Source organism: Muntiacus reevesi, chromosome 6, assembly GCF_963930625.1.
Source record: "Muntiacus reevesi chromosome 6, mMunRee1.1, whole genome shotgun sequence".
NCBI classification, from domain to species: Eukaryota; Metazoa; Chordata; class Mammalia; order Artiodactyla; family Cervidae; genus Muntiacus; species Muntiacus reevesi.
Genome location: NC_089254.1, coordinates 76,426,224 through 76,446,566, shown reverse-complemented (window position 1 = coordinate 76,446,566; position 20,343 = coordinate 76,426,224). Strand labels below are relative to the sequence as shown.

General features: G+C 37.2%; 1 protein-coding gene across 6 annotated transcripts in view; it reads left to right on the top strand.

Moving 5' to 3' along the window:
* SUGCT (succinyl-CoA:glutarate-CoA transferase) overlaps positions 1-20,343 on the top strand; it is a 727,590-nt gene that overhangs the window by 312,761 nt on the left and 394,486 nt on the right. For 4 of the 6 annotated variants that reach the window (XM_065938550.1, XM_065938545.1, XM_065938546.1 and 1 more), the window contains one exon: positions 6,799-6,901. In XM_065938550.1, the coding sequence (XP_065794622.1) occupies positions 6,799-6,901 (103 nt within the window). Of the gene's footprint in view, positions 1-6,798; positions 6,902-9,775; positions 9,939-16,011; positions 16,508-20,343 lie in introns of those variants that run through there. The other 2 variants (XM_065938547.1, XM_065938549.1) reach the window with 2 other exon arrangements.

Sequence of the window (20,343 nt, the reverse complement as noted above, 5' to 3'; positions counted from 1 at the left end):
TTTGTAAAGTTTTGTATTCAGTTTTCACCAGCTTACAAAATAATGCATTTTGTAATTCTCCAATGTTTTTGTTGTCTCTGCAAGATATTTATTTAGCTTTCTAGGTTTTTCCCCAAACTATTTTGAATTTAAAAGCACAGTTTTCTGGGTCTAGTTGTATGTGTATCAAGAAGATAGTGTGCTAAGAGAGCTTTCCGCTATTCTGGAGATCCACCTTCATGGTCTAATAGGGAAATCCACCAATGTTTGTGTGTGTGTGTGTGTGTAAGGGGATGGAACTAACATGTGAAAATTTAAAAAGATTAATGGATTTTGGGTTTCAGATGTATAAACATCTAAATTTATTTTCAGAAGTCTGTAGTTGGTAAGTCCATGTTTCTACCATAGAGATAGTATAGCAACAAGACAGGTATACATTTCTACTTATGCATATATATACAAAACTTTTTAGTAAGTTGATTCATACTTCCAATTATATGAAGAAATCATTGTGTGATTTAAAGAATGCTTTTGTAACATAAAGCCATATTCTAATATGTTCATATCTTACATTTGAATCTTGTGGTTCTCTGGATAGCATAGAAAGTCCCTAAATTGAAACATTACAAGCTAACGTGACTGAGGTGAAACCTAGGGTAGTTGTCAGTTAACCTTAGGTAAATGGTGAATTGTGACCTGCCCTTACTGGTTAGCCTTGCTTTGATTGTTTCTTATAAAAGCTTCCATATCCTCCAAGAGTCACATAGCCAGAGCAATAGGATGTTTGCCCGAGTTGTTTTTTAGGAACTTGGAGTCAGCTGTGTCCACTTCCAGCTTGAGATCACTGAGATGGGTTAAGACCTCCGATCCTCTGTCTGGACATGTGCAGATATCAACTCTGTGACCTTTTGATGTCAGAGGACCAGAATCTTCACCCTCATAGCAGGCTAGTGCTGCTATTTTCTGAGTACGTCTCCGGCAAAGAAGCCTGTGGCTTGATTCCATCTGCTCAGAACAACAACTGCCTCCCCTTTTTCGTATCTGCAATTACCTTTCCCCGTGCCTCAGTCTTTACCCCTTAAATATCCCCAGCCCCTCACCTTCAGGGAAATAGATCTGAGACTTTTCCCCTGTCTCCTGACTTGGCTGCTTTGGGAAGAAGCCCTTCCTCTGCTGCAAACCTCATTGTCTCAGTGTTTGACTTGCTGTGCACAAGGCAAATAAACTCTTATTATTCCCAAAGAGTCATATATTCATTCATTCAGCAAATGTTGAGTGCCGACTATATTTTAAGTGATGGGCTGTAACAGTCAAGAAGTAGTCTGTTATTCTAGTATGCAAGGAGGTAATGATCATGGGGAAGAAAGCAGTTAGATGGATTTGAGACATCTAAAATTTGTAATTTATGGAAAGGAGGAAATTGGAGGCAGTAAGTTTTATTGTTTTATTAGTTATTGAACTGACTGTATTGCCTCTTCCTTGAGGTACATGAGCTTTTCATTGTGGCATGTGGGGTCTTCTCTCTAGTTGCAATGTACAGGCTTCTCATTGCAGTGCTTAGGTTTCTCTAGTTGTGGTACACGGACTCTAGTTGTGGTGCATAGGCTCAGTAGTCCTGAGGCATGTAGGATCTTAGTTCCCCTACCAAGGATTGAACCTGTGTCTCCTGCACTGGAAGGCAGATTCTTAACCACTGGACCACCAGGGAAGTCCCTAGAGGCAGTAAGTTTTTAATCAATTATTGCCATAGACCATGTGTGATGAATCAAAGGCCTGGATAGTGATAGTAATAGTGGGACTAGAGGAATAAAGCTTAACTTTTGAAAAGTTGATTCTTCAGTACAATTATATATAAATTATAAGAAATAATAAGACAAAGTTCCAGATTTAGCCAAGGATTTGAGTTCAGGCAAAGTGGAATATTAGGTTTATGGGGAAAATGGAGGTTGAATCATCCATGGGCAAGTTGTGTTTACAGGGGTAATACTGCAGCTGAGTGGAAATATTCTGTGGTAACCAGAAAAGGAGAACTGAAGCAAGATTAGGACTAGAAATATGAATTTGGGTATCATCTGCATAGCAATAACAAGATTCCTTAAGTGCATAAAAGAAAATGAAGACTATAGGGACTAGAAGGAAAAAGTTAAAGAATTAATAAAAGAAACAGAAATGGCAAAAGAGATATTAAAAATCCAAGAAGGTATTGTATCATAGGAGTTAAATACAGGATAGATCCATAGCGTCAAATATTGCCCAGAAGCAAGTAGGATGAGGACTGTAGAAAGAATATTGGGTCTATCAAGTGGTCACTGTAGACCCTTGAGACTGTGTAACAAAAGGTGTTGATGACCAAGTCAGATTTCAGAGGCTCAAGCAGTAATGATAGATTGGAAACAGATAAATAACATAGTAACAAAAAGGTGTAAGGACTTCTGGAAAACTTATTTTTTTCAATTGAAAGCTTGCTTCTAGTTGACAATAATAGGGAAGATATTGATGAGGAGGCAGATTTAAGAAGCATCAGGGGTAGACAGCATGGTGCCTCCTGTCAAATTTCCTTTTCTCTAAACTCATCAGTCTTCTGTTCACAGTATCAATGTTGATTTTGTCAGTCCCCTAATGAAAGACCTCTCTGGGTTCCTCATTGCCAGTGGAAATGCAATATCCTTAGCAGAGCTCATGAGGTGCCTCATCCTTTGGTTCTAACCTCCCTTTTCCATTTCATCTTTTGCTACTCAAGACACAGGAGATTTCAGATTCTTTCCAGACTGGGTTTTGTACACCTTGATCTTTCTGCCTGGAAGATCCTTTTTCCCATCTTTCACATGGAAGACTCTGACTCATCCTTCAACACCTGGCTCAAGTGTCACCTCATTTTTGAACCCTTTGTGACTCCCCAGGCCCTGTGCAGGTCTCCCTCTTTGGTGCTTCAGCTGGAAGTTATTCATTCATATTTTTGTCTCAGCATCCTGCACTGTAATTCATAAATTTCCGTAACTGTGTTCTCCATTAGACAATGTGGTCTCTGAATACAATGACTTTCTTTTTTATAGTTGTAATACCCGTGACTGGCATACAACAAACTCTTGTTAAAAGCATAGGAATGAATGAGTATTCATGTAAAGAGATTTGCCTTGAGGTATATTGGATGAAAGTGAAGAAGCATCTTAGTGCTAAGTGAAATAAGCCAGACATAAGAATACAGATACTGTGTGATCTCACTTATGTGTGGAATCTAAAAAAAGTTGAACCCATAGAACCGGAGTGTAGAATGTTGGTTGCCAGGGGATATGGTGTGGGGGAAATGAGGAGATAGTGGTCAAAGGGAATAAACTGTCAGCTAAAAGATGAAAAATTATGAGGTCTAACGTACAATATGGTAGTTATAGGTAATAATACTATATCAAATACTCAAAACAAATAAGTGTTCTAACCACATATACAGAAATGATAACTGTGAGGTGATATAGATCCATTGATTGACTTGATTTTGATAATCATTTCATAATGCATACGTATTTTAAAATCATCACATTGTTCTCCTTAAAAAATTCTATTATACAAACTAAATATATGTGATTTTTATTTGTTAGTTATATCTCAAAAACATTGGGAGGGGGGAAGCTATATGAATTTGAGCAGGTTAATTTTTCTGAATCTGAGTTTCCTTTTGATCAAAGGAGAATAATACTTACCTTATAATGTGCTTGTGAAGATAAAATCTATAAGATATAGATCAAACAATTAATGATCAGCATTTATTAATAGTTTCCTTAATGATTAATAATTAAAAATTAATGAAATAATTACCATTTATTATAACAATTATTAATAATTATTTATTGATTATTTCCAAATCTTACCTTCATGGCATGGATTTCTTACTGGTTACTCTGTGGTCTTGAATTTGGCTGCAACTTTAGTCTCTAAAGAGAATTTGGGTTGTTTTAAAAGTTAAATTTTGATGTTAAGAAATTTAAACTCAAGTCTTCCTAAATGGTGTAATCTGATTAACAGTAACCATTTGGCATCAAGTGAATTCAACAGAAATGTAGAATTAAATATATGGGTTGGTTTATTAAGTTCACAATTAAGTCTGAAATGTTTTATGAGTTCCTGGAGGAGGCCCCTAGCTTCGGGGCCAGATCCAAGGACACCCTTCTTGTCTTAGCTCAGGATTGTGTTGCCCTGAGTGACTTAAATCAGCTCTTTCCATTTTTTTTTAGCAAAATTTTTGTGGTTCATAAGAACATGTGCTTACAGGTTTTGTTTTTTCTTTTTGCATAGATAAAGGAAAGGATTCTACATCAGATTTAGATCAAGAGATAGATTTTCAGAAGAAAATGATGGGTATGTCCTCTGGGAGTAGTGGAATGCAGTGATGTTTGGTCTCTGACTGATTGAGTTTAAGGCATTTGTGAACACGTCCACGCCCACACCCACACAAATACACAAACAGTGGTCACACTTAAGCTCCAGACACTGCATTTCTCTCCAGTCTCACATCCAGAGTGCATCCGATGTTTTCCATAAAGTGAAATAAATCCCTCTCTTTTGTTCAGTGGTGAAAAGCTTATATAAATACTAAAACTTCAAATATTCCCCTGAGCTTTTGTTGGCAAGTCTGCAGCTACGGGTTTGTTTAGATATTGACATGCATTTTCTGTGCATATCTTTCAGGCCACTTGGGTGAGCTCAGTGGTGATAAATTCATCTGTCTTGAAAATGTACCCTACTAATCATTATAACACTGTTTATTAATACTTAAATAATTGATACCCTGATTGGAAAGGTTCCAGGTTCAAAGTACCACTTCTATTCTTTCAACATATATCATTTTGGTGATATCTATCTATCTATATATCTTAGGAAATCTTGGCCAGGATATGACTTTAATAGTCATTGAGCAGAAAACACGGGTGTGAAGAATCCTCTAATTCAAGACATTTAATCTTGGGTTGTGGTGATCCCATGACAGAATATCTTTCAGTACTTAGAAGTGAGAAATTTTATTGTATATTAAATTGGGATAGTTAACATTATTGGGCCATAATTAATGTGTGTAGTGAAAAGTCTTTATCATAATGGAGAAGAAAAGGAAGGCAATATTTTTAGAGGTAGTAATCAATGCCTGGTCTTTCCAGGTGGCTCAGTGCTAAGACTCTGCCTGCAAGTGCAGGAGATGGAGGTTTGATACCTAGGTCAGAAGATCCCCTGGAGAAGAAAATGGCAGCCTACTCCAGTATTCTTGCCTGGGCAAACCCATGGACAGAGGAGCCTGGTGGGCTACAGTCCATGAGGTCACAAAAAGTCCAACAAAGGTCAGATTTAGTGACCAAAACAACAACAACAACAACAACAATCGATGCCTGGTGTATGGTAGGCACTTCTTAGATGATTGTAAAACAAGTGGATGTATAAATAGGATTAACTACTTTCCTAGTGAAATGTAATCCTACCTTCATTAAAAAATTCTATTAGATCCTTATATAAAAATTTATGATTGAGCACAACTGTTCATATGTAGTCTTTCAGAGACTTCATTAATTCAATCTTTTTGTTTTTATCTGTTAGATGGCAGTGAAAGAAGTATGGTTAAAATATTGATATTATATTTATCCTTTTTTTAAATAGTGGAAGAAATCCATCTTTGACAAATTCCCATAGAATCTACTGATCTGAGATTAACTCTAGCTATGTCTAAAAGAGCTGAATAGAAGCCCATGAATATTAAATATTTCTACATTTCCAGTAGTTCTTCCATATTGATGAAACATTAATACTTTAATACTTCAATACATGCTGCTAATAATTCACTATAGCTAACACTTTTTTTTTTAGCTAACACTTTTAAAAAATCTCTTTTAACCTATATTATTACTTAACTAAAAAAAATTTGCTATTTTAACAGCTAACAGTTCTAAAATTCTTCATATATTATGAATTATGAGTGTTGAGTTGTCTTTGAGGATCCAAGATTTTTTTCCCTGTGTTCACTGTCTTAACAGAAAGCCAAAAGAATATATTTCATTAATGAAGTGGGTCCCCTTCCCTTAAGACCTAATAGAGGAAAAAGGACATCAAATAAGCTTTTGGGTCTGAGAAGTCCAATTCTAAGTTATAGTGGAAACAAAACAGAGGTAAAGGACTTGGATGAATTTAGATACTAGTCTTTGTATGTCTCCATTTGCTCTGATTAGTAAGCCACAGTGCAAGTAACTAAATAGTTAAGGTTTTTTTTTAGACCAGTGGTTGTGCCTATTAATTCTGATGTGCCTTAAATATAATGGAGATAAAACATATAGCTTTCTTTTAAAATAAATTCACTAGTTTATTTTTTGTTTCAAGGAATAATTTAGCATATCTGTGTCTATCTTAACCTCATATACTATTCCTGAGATCTAAAAAACCACTTTGTAAAAGACATTATGCTCAAAACTGCAGTAATATTATATTGTCACTATTAAATTTGTCAAGTGCTCAATACCACATTTGAAGCTCGGTTAATACAAAAGCTCATTTTATACCTAATCTTTCTTCTCTGAGGGACTCTCTGTCAAAAAGTTCATAGGGGAAGAAATAGGAGGAATTTCAACTCTATGGTGGGTTTTTAAACAAGGGGACCTGAGTGACTATTCTTATTGATTACAGGGCAACTCAAGTTGTTTCACATTGGCAACATTCTGTCAAAACTAGGCACAAGGAAAGTTAAAGAAACATATTTTTGTCATTATCAGTTGCTTTCAAAGAGGGCTATATGAGAAAAAATATTGTGTTCTTTAAGTATAAATGTGCATCTGTTTTTTTGTCTGTTCCTAGGTTTAAGGAAGAAATGACCAGCAAGTGGTTACAGCTCTTTGAAGGAAGTGGAGTCCCGTATGGCCCAATTAACAACATGAAGAATGTGTTTGCAGAGCCCCAGGTTTGTTTTTGAAATTTTTAGTATGTTTTTGTTAAAAACACAAGAATTTATCTCTTTTTTTCTATCCAGACTGATTCATATAAATGTACATTAGCCATTGATCTTGAAAAGTCATATCACATGATTTTTTACTGTGTTCATTGGAAGGACTGATGCTGAGGCTGAAACTCCAATACTTTGGTCACTTCATGCGAGGAGTTGACTCATTGGAAAAGACCTTGATGCTGGGAGGGATTGAGGGTAGGAGGAGAAGGGGACGACAGAGGATGAGATGGCTGGATGGCATCACCAACTCGATGGCCATGAGTTTGAGTAAAGTCCGGGTGTTGGTGATAGACAGGGAGACCTGGCGTGCTGCGATTCATGGGGTCACAAAGAGTCGGATACGACTGAGTGACTGAACTAGGTTAAATTATGCATCTGAAATAAAAAAAATAATCAGAATTTGGAACTGGCTGTCTACAATTATACCTTTATATCAATTAGATCTAACATATTTCTCCAGCAGTCACTACATGACATTTTCAAGGTCAAGGCATTTGTTTTTTCCTGAAAAATGGAATAAAAACAATTGAGAGTTGGGATCAGGCACTCAGAGATCATTCTCTGCAGGAAGAGGTAGGAGTAAGAAATGTGTACTTTTCACAGTTACAGTCCCCCCTTAGCATATGGCTATTTTATTTATTTTTTTTAAAATTTTTTTTATATGGCTATTTTAAAATGGACAGAGAAGTCGTCATTAATTTTGCTGATTAGAGACATCTATATGCTTTGAATAATGTGCAATATTCATGAAGAATAAATTAATTGAATAGAGATTCATACTGTACATTGTTTACAGACTCCTTGAGTTTCAGAAATTGGGATCATCTGAAAAAATATTTCTTCTATAACACAGCTCAAATGATTATTTTGAGACAAGGTCAGAATAATAAGTTTTGATGTTATTTAATCAGCCTCACTACAAGCAATTTACCATTGCTCAAACTCACATATTAATTCCATAATGTAGAGGAGCTCCTTTCTTCTGTGAAACTTTCACTGTGATTATTCATGTATTTTGTCGGCTTCCAACATTTCAAAATGATAGTCTTTCTCTTCATTTTTTTCATTTTTATAATGGTAGATTTTTCTTGAAATAAATTGCTGAAAATGGAATACACTTTTTAAGGGAGAAAACTGACCTAACTAGCTTTGGTACCTTTATCTTGCACAAATATCTGTTTAAAGGAAAATTGAAATGTATTCAAATCAATGATTTCAGTATTTACTGGAGGGAAAAAAACAAAGGTGATTAATGCAGGAATTCTGCTCTGTGCTATTTTTTTGGCCAGATGATGATTATGGAAAGGCTTTGTTCCTAGTGAAAAAATGATCAATAAGAATTGGAGGAAAGGGGGTCCTCTTGATACAGACTGAGTCTTTGTGAAGGGGTCCCCACTACACTACATCGGTGGTGAATGCTGGTGATTCCTTGTGATGAAGTAACAAACAGTGTGTATACCCTGAATGTAAGAGACCAGAGGGCCAGTTATCTCACTTCATAAGTTTGAATGAGGCCAAGCTTTGACTTTAAGCTGTTTTTGGGGAATGGGTGGGTTTTACCATTATTCCCCTGCTTACAAGTAGAACTGAGGTGTGTAGGACTTCCTGTTTAACTCAATTTGGGGGCACATTTCTCTAGAGATAATCCCTGAGAGTTCTTCCACCAGCATTTCTGTTGGTTCCACCTGTGTTTCATTAGGAATAAAGGCACCAAAGCAGTCATGTTATTTTAAAAATTATTAGATATATTCAAGGGTTACTTATTTTTTAGGCTTTGATAAACAAGGATCTAAGATCCCACACTTAAAATTGTTCACTTTGTGGGCTGGCTCAAATTGAATATTGGGTAAATAGAATTTTCATTCTCAATTTTCCCTTGTAGATCAGTTTGATTACTTTCATTTTTGTATTGGAACTCCTTTGGACCTACAGGAAGTTTCTAGTATTGGTCTGTGACTTATTTTTAGTACTGAAACAAAATTTCAATAGAGAATATAATATATCCTCAGCCAGGATACCAATTTTTTCTGCTCCCTCAAAAGTCTCTGAAAAATACCTTCTTATCCACCAAAACCAAATTCTAATTGTTACAGCTCTAGCATGAAAAGTTCTTCATCATTCAGTTATGGTTATTGATGGTCGTACTCTAGTTGCAAGAATAGGGTTGGTTTCTCTTATACATGATTTCATTCTTCTTTGGAATTTAAATACCTTAATCTATGTATAAAAGTATCTGGATTTTTAGAAAGACTAGAGAACAGTGTAGTATTAATGCATTTTAAATATGAGCAAAGATTACTATGACAATTGTATGTAGGACTGTTTGGCACAAGAAATAAGGGTATCATCTTTTCCCATGCCTGGAAGTGTTCGGCTATTTTAGAAGGATTCTCTGTCATTAGGTATTTTGATAGGACTGTAGAAGATGAAAAAAACAGGGAGTTAAAAATTTTTGTGTATCCAGTTTTTTAAGAAATCTCCACACTGTTCTCCATAGTGGCTGTACTAGTTTGCATTCCCACCAACAGTGTAAGAGGGTTCCCTTTTCTCTGCACCCTCTCCACCATTTATTGTTTGTAGACTTTTGGATAGCAGCCATTCTGACCGGTGTGAGATGGTACCTCATTTTGGTTTTGATTTGCATTTCTCTGATAATGAGTGACTGATGGTGGAAATGCAAACTAGTACAGCCAGTATGGAGAACAGTGTGGAGATTCCTTAAAAAACTGGAAATGTAACTGCCATATGACCCAGCAATCCCACTGCTGGGCATACACACCAAGGAAACCGGAACTGAAAGAGACATGTGTATCCCAATGTTCATTGCAGCACTGTTTACAATAGCCAAGACATGGAAGCAACTTAGATGTCCATCAGCAGACAAATGGATAAGAAAGCTGTGGGACATATACACAATGGAATGTTACTCAGCTATTGAAAAGAATGCATTTGAATCAGTTCTAATGAGGTGGATGAAACTGGAGCCTATTATACAGAGTGAAGTAAGTCAGAAAAACACCAATACAGTATATTAATGCATATATATGGAATTTAGAAAGATGGTAACAATGACCCAATATGGGAGACAGTAAAATAGACACAGATATAAAGAATAGACTTTTGGACTCTGTGGGAGAAGGCGAGGGTGGGATGATTTGAGAGAATAGCATTGAAACATGTATATTCAGTTCAGTTCAGTTTAGTCGCTCAGTATATATATTACCATATGTGAAATAGATCGCCAGTCTGGGTTCATTGCATGAGACAGGGTACTCAGGGCTGGTGCACTGGGATGATCCTGAGGGATGAGATGGGGAGGGAGGTGGGAGGGGGGTTTAGGATGGGGAACACATGAACACCCATGGCTGATTCATGTCAATGTATGGCAAAAACCACTACAATATTGTAAAGTCATTAGCCTCCAATTAAAATAAATAAATTAACTTAGAAAATTTTGTATGAAATAAATTATTAAAAAAACATACCTTAAGATAATATCTAAAAGGGAACTACTCTGAAAGTTCATTTAGCACACCTTTTATTGTATTCAACATTTATTACGTACCAGATGCTAGGGATTTAGCATTAATTTAGTAATTCTTTTACTTTCTGAAAAATAAATTATAAGTTGACTTAAGTAGCAAGTACCCAGTAAAGTTTCATTGATGCATGAATCAGGGGATGAGTGAGTTGGTTAACTCTGTAAAGTATAGGTTTCCAAATAATCAAGTGGCTACTATCCCCCCTGTGTGGGACTGACTAACTCTTATATGTGGAGCTGGCTGAGAAGCCTTTGGAAACTCCAGGGACTAAGCATAATACAATAGCTAAGACCATGGAATCAGAAGCACTGGGAAGTTTTATAAGATTTCTAGGCTTCAGTTTCTTCAACATTAAAGTAAGGAAATAGAACCTTTTCTCTATACTGTAAAGTTAAATGGCATAATGTTTATCAAAGGCACTTAGTAGGCATTGTTAAATGGTAAATTTTCAGTAAAAAGTAATAGCTCTGGTTATGGTGCCCTTCACAGTTATACTTTACTAAAAGATATCTTTTACTTATCATCATGTCGTGGATAAAGGCAAATCCAGTGTAGCTGTGAGGATGGGGATCATCAGCTTGACATCAAGCTCTAACTAATATCCTTTTAAGGAAATGCATCCGCAAACTTCGTGCCAAAAAGTGCTCAACCCGTCATTTTTCTGATTACTGAAAATCTTTTTGTTTTCCATTTTCTATAAAAGTATGATTTCCGTTCAAGGTGTCCTCCCTTGTTTTTCCCTGATGAGCTGTGGAGTTTCTTGGCCCCCGGTACATGGAACTGGCCACTTCTGTTCGGATGTGGGACTGCGCCACTGGCGCCCGGGGCCCAGCTCTCCATGTGCGCCTGGCCAGCACAGCTGCTAGTTCAAGTGAAAATTGATTTGGGTGAAGTACAAGGCCTGGAACATGGCGCAGGAAGTGAAACTTTGATGAAGTGAAAAGGGGTATGTCTAACCAAAAAAAAAAAAAAAATTAGAAGAATCAAAGAGCAGGAGAGAATTTTCTGTGAACCTACTTATCAGGTGGACCATTTATATTTCATCTCTGGTTTGAACATGGTAGACAAGTTTACTTGATGGTTGAAACTATTCCTAACCAAAATAATGTCTTCATAGTCTTATGATCTGAGAAAACTTGCCTTTTGACTCAATTGAAACTACAAATGATTTTTTTCTTGGATAGATGCAAGGTTGTCTACCTTTTATCCTCTGATTATATGCTGCAGGCCTTTGCACAGTTAAAATGATCCTGCAGGCATCCACTGTTAAGTCAATCAAGAATACTACAGGGGGTTTTGGTCTGCATTTACTGATAGCTCTGAGAAGTTTTGATCCAAAACCCTTTTAGTGGGAGTTTTATTGTTTTTTTCTCCCTCAGCGATACATTATCTGTGGAAAACTCTGTGCATTATAGAAGTATAATATAGATTATCTGCATATAGATTTTAATAGTCATATTTCCAAGTGCTTTCTTAAAATATCTTCTTTTAATCAGGCCAAGATTGTGCAGTACATTAAAAGAATTCTTAAAAAGCTTAAAAATCTTACTAGATGACCTCAGTATGGTCCTATTTAACATACCCTTGGGAACATGTGCATGAAATACATTGTGGTTTGAGGTTTTCCAACCCAAATAAACTTAAAAGAAAATGTAGCTTTTAATAGAAACTATTCAAATTCCTGCAAAAATAGGTATGGATCTCACCACTGAGAGGGTTTAAAAGCATTATTATCTACTATGAGAATCAAAAGAGAATGTGTTATCTTGCTTTTTCTATTTTGCTCAAGACCATATATTTGGCGGTTCTAGTGTATGACCATTTTTGAATTAACTGCTCAATTAAAAAATATATATATATGAATAATTGAACCTCTGGTGAATATTTTTATTTCTCCTTGATGCCATGACCTGTGGGTGGGAAAGAAAGGGCAAAGGGTGTCGCAAAACTGGTGTTATTTAACAGAGTCTTCATATTTGTACCACACAAGTTGAAGACATCAGGTGTAAGACATCACCCTAAAGCATCACTTCTGAGAACTATTGGGAGGGAAATATCAGAACTGAAATATCACAGCTGGCCCTGATTTTAACTGGTGCCAAACACCTGCAGGCCCTAAAAGGATACCAAAACAAAACCCCACCCTGTGGCAGCAAGCCAGCCCTTAACAACCCTTCCTTAACTTTGCATCACCATCAAAATTAATTTAACATTTTCTACAGAAACCTTATTCTTCCTGTCCCAGAAGGCCATTACAACTCCTTTAGCCAATCTTTCATATGGGATAAATATGTCATAGAAACAAACAGAGTGAAGTCTTGAAATATTTGATCACTTAAAAATTATCTGTTGTTTTCATATCATTATTTGTGGAAGCCTGTGAAGTTGGAGGGTTTATTAATCTCTAGGTTAGCTCATAGTCTCTAAGTGATTTTGTTTTAGCACATTTTGGCAAATTATCTGAGCATCTGGGGGGAAAAGCCTTCAGTATTCATATAGTGTCAGAAGCTCCCCAAAATATAAAGCTATTTTTGAAGCCCATATACACACAGGCATGCATGTGCACACATGAACACACATACACACATGCACCATTGATGTATTTCAAAGATTGCTTTTTGAATGACATTCATTAATATTTATTGAGATTCAGTTGCATAGCCCTGAGAGGGTTATACAAATCAAGCAAAATTATATCCTTGTTTCTAATACTGCTGGGAAATATGTACATACCGTGTTCCCTGTAACTGGAAAACAGTTGATGAAGATCTGAGGTAAAACAGTTTGTCTGGATATAATTCTTAGTAGACAAGAGATTAAAAAGTAGAATTGATGTTTATCCTTGAGTGTGTATGACACATTTCAGATGATGAACAAATTCAGATGTATTATGTGTGTGAATATTCAGCCCTGAATATTCATTGGAAGGACTGATACTGAAGCTGAAACTCCAACACTTTGGCCACCTGATGTAAAGAACTGACTCATTTGAAAAGACCCTGGTTCTGGGAAAGATTGAAGGGCAGAGAAGAAGGGGAAGACAGAGGATGAGATGGTTAGATGACAACAGACTCAATGGACATGAGTTTGAGTAAACTCTGAGAGTTGGTGATGGACAGGGAGGACTGGCATGCTGCAGTTCATGGGGTCACAAAGAGTTGGACACGACTGAGTGACTGAACTGATCTGAACCACTCTAATGGCAGAAAGTGAAGAGGAACTAAAGAGCCTCTTGATGAGAGTGAAAGAGGACAGTGAAAGAGTGGGCTTAAAACTAAATGTTAAAAATACCAATTTCATGACTGTGTGTGTGCCTCGTCAATCAGTCGTGTCTGACTCTTAGCAACCCCATGACTGTAGCCCTCCAGGCTCCTCTGTCATGGGGATTCTCCAGGCAAGAATACTGGAGTGGGTTGCCATGCCCTCCTCTAGGAGATATTCACAACCCAGGGATCGAACCTAGGTCTTCTGAATTGCAGGTGAATTCTTTACCGTTTGAGCCAGGGAAGCCCCAAATCATGGCGTCTGGCCCCATTACTGCATGGCAAATAGAAGGGGGAAGGGTGGAAGTAGTGACAGATTTCCTTTTCTTGGGCTCTAAAATCACTGTGGATGGTGACTACAGCCATGAAATCAGAAGACATTTGCTTCTTGGCAGGAAGGCTATGACAAACCTAGACAGTGTCTTGAAAAGCAGAGACATTACTCTGCCAACAAAGGTCTGTATAGTAGTCTATGGTCTTCCCAATGGTCACGTATTGTTGTGAACAGTGGACTATATAAAGAAGTGGAGTGCTGAAGAATTGATACCTTTAGACTGTGGTGCTGGAGAAGATCCCTGAGAGTCCCATGGATAGCAAGGAGATCAAACCAGTCAATTTTAAGGGAAAATCATCCTTGAGTACTTGTTGGAAGGACTGATGCTGAACCTGAAACTCCAATATTTTGGTTATCTGATGTGAACAGCTGACTCACTGGAACAGTCCCTCATGCTGAGAAAAATTGAGGGCAGAAGGAGAAGAAGGGTGTGAGAGGATGAGACGGCTGGATGGCAGCACCGATGTAATGGACATTAACTTGGGCTAGCTTCGGGAGATGGTGAGGGACAGAGAAGCATAGCATGCTGCAGTCCACAGGGTCCAAAGAGTAAGACGCGATTGGGTGACTGAACAACAACAATAATCTATATTTATAGAATTTTTAATATTAATATTAATTTTATTTATGCTATTTTGTTTTCTTATGGATTTGAGTTATAGATTTGAGTTAGATTTGCTGTCCTTTCCTTATTCCAACAGAGATTTTTTTTGCCCTTATTCACCTCCTTTGTACTATTTTGTCAAATATATTATATTTCTGTATGCTATAGGTCAACAATACATTTATTTACTTATTGTTTATTGAAATATCATTTTAAATATGTCAAGAGATGAAAGGAGGAGAAATATGCAGTTATATTGCTTTTTATAAATGGCTAAGTGATTATCTTACTGGTATTATCTATGTGTGTCTGCGTGTGAGTTCATAGTGCTATATGGTATCATTTAGTATCAGCCTAAAGAATTTTCTTTGGTATTCACTATAGTGTATTATGTACTAACAAATTCTCTTAGCTTTTGCTTATCTGGGTTTATCTTTAGTTTGCCTTCATTTGTGGAAGGTAGTTTTGCTGGATACAATATTCTTGTTTGACAATCTTTACTTTCAGCGCTTTGAGTATGTTGTTTCACTGCCTTCTGATTCCCATGGTGTCTGATGAGATGCTATGTGTTCATTTTCTTGGGTTCCTTTTATGTGATGTCATTTTTCTTTTGCTCTTTTGAGAATTTTCTCTTTGTCTTTGAACTTTATGAGTATGCTGTGTCTGGGTGTGTATTGATCTCTTTACATTTATCCCAGTTAGAGTTCATTGAGCTTCTTGGATGTATAGATTAATATTTTCCATAAAATTTGTAAAGTTTTAAGCCATTATTTTTTTATATTCTTCATCTTTTTCTTCTTCTGGTACTCCAGTTATGTGTATGTTGGTCATTAAATAGTGTTTCACATTTGTCTGAGACTTTGTTCAGTTTTCTTAATTTGTTTTTCTTTCTGAAATTCAGATTGAATAATTCCTATTAGTTTATCTCTAAGTTTGTTGATTCTTTCTTCTGACAATTCAAATATATAATTGAGTCCCTTGAGTGAATTTTTCGTTTCAGTTATTCCACTTTTCAACTCAAGAATTTCCATTTGGTTCCTTTTAATAATTTGAATATTTCTCTTTATTGATATTGTCTCTTTGATGAGATATTGTCCTCACATCTTCCTATAATTAAGCATGATTTCCTTTTGTGCTTCAAACATATTTATATTGCTGCTTTGAAGTTTTTTTCTGCTAAGTCCACCGTCTGGGCCTCTTCAAAGGCAGTTTCTACTGCCAGCTCTTTCTTTCTGTGTATTGGACGCACTTTACTGTTTATTTGCATGTTTTGTAATTTAGATCCCCCTACCCCAGTTGTTGCTTTGTTTGTTGTTTACTAGGTCAAACAACATCGTGTGAAATGCTGGACTGGATGAAGCATAAGCTGGAATGAAGATTGCTGGGAGAAATATCAATAACTTCAGATATGCAGATGACACCACCCTTATGGCAGAAAGTGAAGAACTAAAGAACCTCTTGATAAAAGTGAAAGAGGAGAGTAAGAAAACTGGCTTAAAACTCAGAATTCAAAAAACAAAGATCATAGCATCCAGTCTCATCACTTAATGGCAAATAGATGGGGAAACAATGGAAACAGTGACAAGACTTTATATTCTTGGGCTCCAAAATCACTGCAGATGGTGACTGCAGCCATGAAATTACAAGACACTTGCTTCTTGGAAGAAAAGCTATGAAGAACCTAGACAGCATATTAAAAAGCAGCGAGATTGCTTTGCCATCAAGGGTCCATCTAGTCAAAGCTTTGGTGTTTCCAGTAGTCATGTATGATGTGAGAGTTGGACCATAAGGAAAGCTGAGAGCCAAAGAATTGATGCTTTTGAACTGTGGTGTTGGAGAAGACTCTTGAGAGTCCCTTGGACTGCAAGGAGATCCAACCAGTCTATCCTAAAGGAACTTAATCCTGAGTGTTCATTGAAAGGACTGACATTGAAGCTGAAGCTCCAATACTTTGGCCACCTGATGTGAACTAACACATTAGAAAAGATCCTGATTCTGGGAAAGATTGAAGGCAGGGGGAGAAGGGGATGACAGAGGATGAGATGGTTGGCTGGCATTACCAACTCAATGGACATGAGTTTGAGCAAGCTCTGGGATGTAGTGAAGGACAGGGAAGCCTGGTGTGCTGCAGTCTATGGGGTCACAAAGAGTTGGACATGACTGAGTGACTGAACTGAGGTCAAACAACATGATTTGACTGCATTTATATTGTGAAGTCTTTTTTGCACAGCTTCTAGCGTTCCAGCTCAAATTGGTTCTACTTGTTTTTGTCTTTTACGTAGTGGTCACTCCTGGGTAGACATAATCCAGTTAGTGGTCAAAGATTGTTCTCAGCCAGTTAGGTTTTTATCCTTTACACTTGTATGTGTATATGGCTTAGAGCCTGTTATAACAGTTCAGAGAGTTTACCTTATTTTGCCCTTCTTTTAGTCAGGGACTAGTCACTTGGGGACTCTCTCTGGGACTGGTTTTGCTTTCTCAGAAGCAATTGCTCAGGCTTCTAGGGATAAATGTGATTTTAGTTTTAAACATAGCTTCCTAGACATTGCCTCTGGGTCAGAGTAGCTTAATACCCAGTCAGTGTTTGGTCAGAAGTTGTTTGAACCCTCATGCCAGTGAGACTTCTGCCATGTTAATGGATCAGACTGCACTGTGGTGAATGGTTGGGTTTGTTTAATTTGTTTGGGTGTCTCACAGAACTCAAGAAATTTGTTTACATGCTACATTACTGTTGTATTATAAAGGATATTAAAGGATATAAATCAACAATGAGATGAAAGATACATAGAGAAAGGTCCTAAATGAAGGATCTTCTGTCCTTGTGGAGTTTGAGGACTGGCGTGGTGGCACATGGAAGCATTCTGGTTCCCCAACCTGGAAGCTATCTGAACCCCTTTCCTTTGGGGTTTTATAGTGATTTCATTACAAGGCATGATTGATAAAATAACTGGCTGTTGGTGATTGGGTCAGCCTCCAGCCCTTCTCCCCTCCTCAGAAATCAGGAAATGGAGCAAAAGTTCCAGCCTTCTATTTAATGTGTGTTTCCCCTGGCAGTTAGATTTCATCTTTAGGTGTTTCCTAAAAGTCACCTTATTAACATACACTCAGATGTGGTGAAAAGGGGCTTGTTATGAATAACAAGATACCTATTTCACCTTCATGACTCTTTCAGGAACTGAGGATGAGAGACCAAATACAGCAAAAGATTCTCCTGTTGCTTTTATTGCTCAGGAAATTCCAATGGTTTGGGGAACTGTGAGAGAGAAATACATGAGAAATATTGTGACTGAATGTGTGTTTCAGATGACCAAATGCATATTAATATGGCTTATTAGTCAGAGTATCACGCTTGGTGGTTTCAAGGTGATGGGACTCAGGCTACAAGTTCTGCTTAGCTTTCTGTGGGTTGTGGTTCTAATGTCACTTCCGTTTCCCAGACTTTTGCAGAGGTATCCAAATCTGTGCTGTGTATGCACCACCTAATAGATCTGGGTGGTGTTGTATCTGTTAGTTCAGTTCTCAAAATGTGGTTTGTTGAATTCGACCCTTGCATATGTATGCCCAAGAATTCATAAACAACCTAATGCAGTCATATTCCCAAGTTTCTCTCTTGTTATCTCCTTGGTAACTTCCAGTAGGGAACCTCTTTCTGGTCTTGTGGCCAGAATGCTGTGACTGTAGTTACTGTGTTCTCCTGTGCACTTCCATAACTGCCCTTGTCTTTGGGACCAGGTAGCAGCAGGACAGAGAGAGAAAAAGAGCAGTGGATTTGACTCCACTTTTTTTCTGAAATGCAGTTCCATCAAACTTAAAGGAATGTTCCCCTTTCTTCAAATTTTGGCTTTTGCTGGCTCCCATCATTGCCTCTTCTAGCCAAAGCTGATGCTCCCACTGTCACCTCAGCTTTGGCTGAGAGCTGGGGCAGGGGGATGGATAAAAGAAAGCAGAAACCAGATTTCTACACTCTCTGAGTTATGCATTCCCTTTTCCTATTATTCCTTGAACTAAAATAATAGGCTTCTCCTGGAGTTTTCTTTGCACCTGTGTTCATTTGAGCTGCTATAACAAAAACACCATTGATGGGGTTACAAATAAACAATAGAAATTTATTTGTCCCATTTCTGTGAGCGGGGAGTCCAAGATCAAGGCACCAGCATAGTCAGTATTTGATTGTGTTTAGTCGCTCAGTTGTGTCTGACTCTTTGTGACCCCATGGACTATAACCCTCCATGCTCCTCTGTCCATGGGGATTCTCCAGGCAAGAATATTGGAGTGGGTTGAAATGCCCTTCTCCAGGGAGTCTTCCCAATCCAGGGATTGAACCCAGGTCTTCCACATTGCGGGAGGATTCTTTACCATCTGAGACACCAGGGAAGCTCAAACAGTATCCGATTAGAACCCAGTTTTTGTTTCATAGATAGTTGTTTTTTTCAGTTGATCTTCTCATGGTGGAAGGGGTGACACGGGAGCTCCCTGAAGTCTCTTTTATCATTTATTATTATTTTTAATAAGAATCGATGATCTTTCACTATAGGTGACAATATGCACAAGCACCATGAAGAAAGAAAGAATTACCAGCACCCCAGCAGCCTCCCTGAGGTTTCTTTGATATGGATGTTAATCCCATTCCTGAGGGCTCCATTCTCTTGACTTAATCTCCTCCTTAGGACTCCCTCTCCAAATACTGTCCCACTGAGGGACTAGAGTTCAAAGTATGAATTTGGTAGGGAGTGCACAAACATTTATCTATTGCAGCATCTCAGTGCTCATTTTGTTTCCTGGGGATGCAACACTAAAAAAACTGAGAAATTTACCACTTGTATGATGGAGTTTGAATTCTATTCTTCCCCTATCCATCTGCTGCTGTTGACTTTTGAGTCCTCTGAAAGCTCCTCCACTCATTCTGTCCAGGTTTGATAGCTACATTCAAGAGGAGGCAGTGTAGAGTATACTTACTGCTTCATAGCATCTGGAGCTTGAATGTTTCAATTTAAAAGCAAGTATTTCTTAATATTTTAAAAAACAGTTTCCAGATAATTTTTCTCCAAAAGAATCTTAACATAATTGTTAGTTTGTAGTACTCAAAAAGTTCATATACTTTGCAACTACTTTTTCATGCAAATTAGAATTTTCAGGAAGTGTCTAATCAAACCAAAATAAAGAAATGAATGAAGAGATTAATAAATAAATGGAACTACAATATACTCCAACTTCTGTACTGATTGTCAGGCAAGTAAATGTTGTAGTTTAAAACATTTATATGAATGTATTTAGATGAATACAATGTTGGAGATTTGTTTGCTTTTTTTTTTTAATTAAAGAAAGGGTTTCCTGTTAAAAGGAAAGAAATAAAGTCTTTTGACCTATGGGAATGAGTGGTTAGGTTGTCCTTAAACGACTTTCCTTAAATGTCAGTTTTCTATGTTGGTCATTTGACAATTACCTAGCACTGATCTAGCATTCTCTGGCAAATGCTGTGTTTTAGAATATGAAGGAAAACAGAATACTCAGAAAGAGGAGAAAGGTATCAGAGCCTGTGATGGTCAGGGGGACTGAGCAAAAATAAATAAATAAAAAGAGTCTATTTTCTTGTTTCTGAGCAGTACTAAATCATTCATCTAATTTTTTTGGCAAATACAATATAAGCCTGGAAC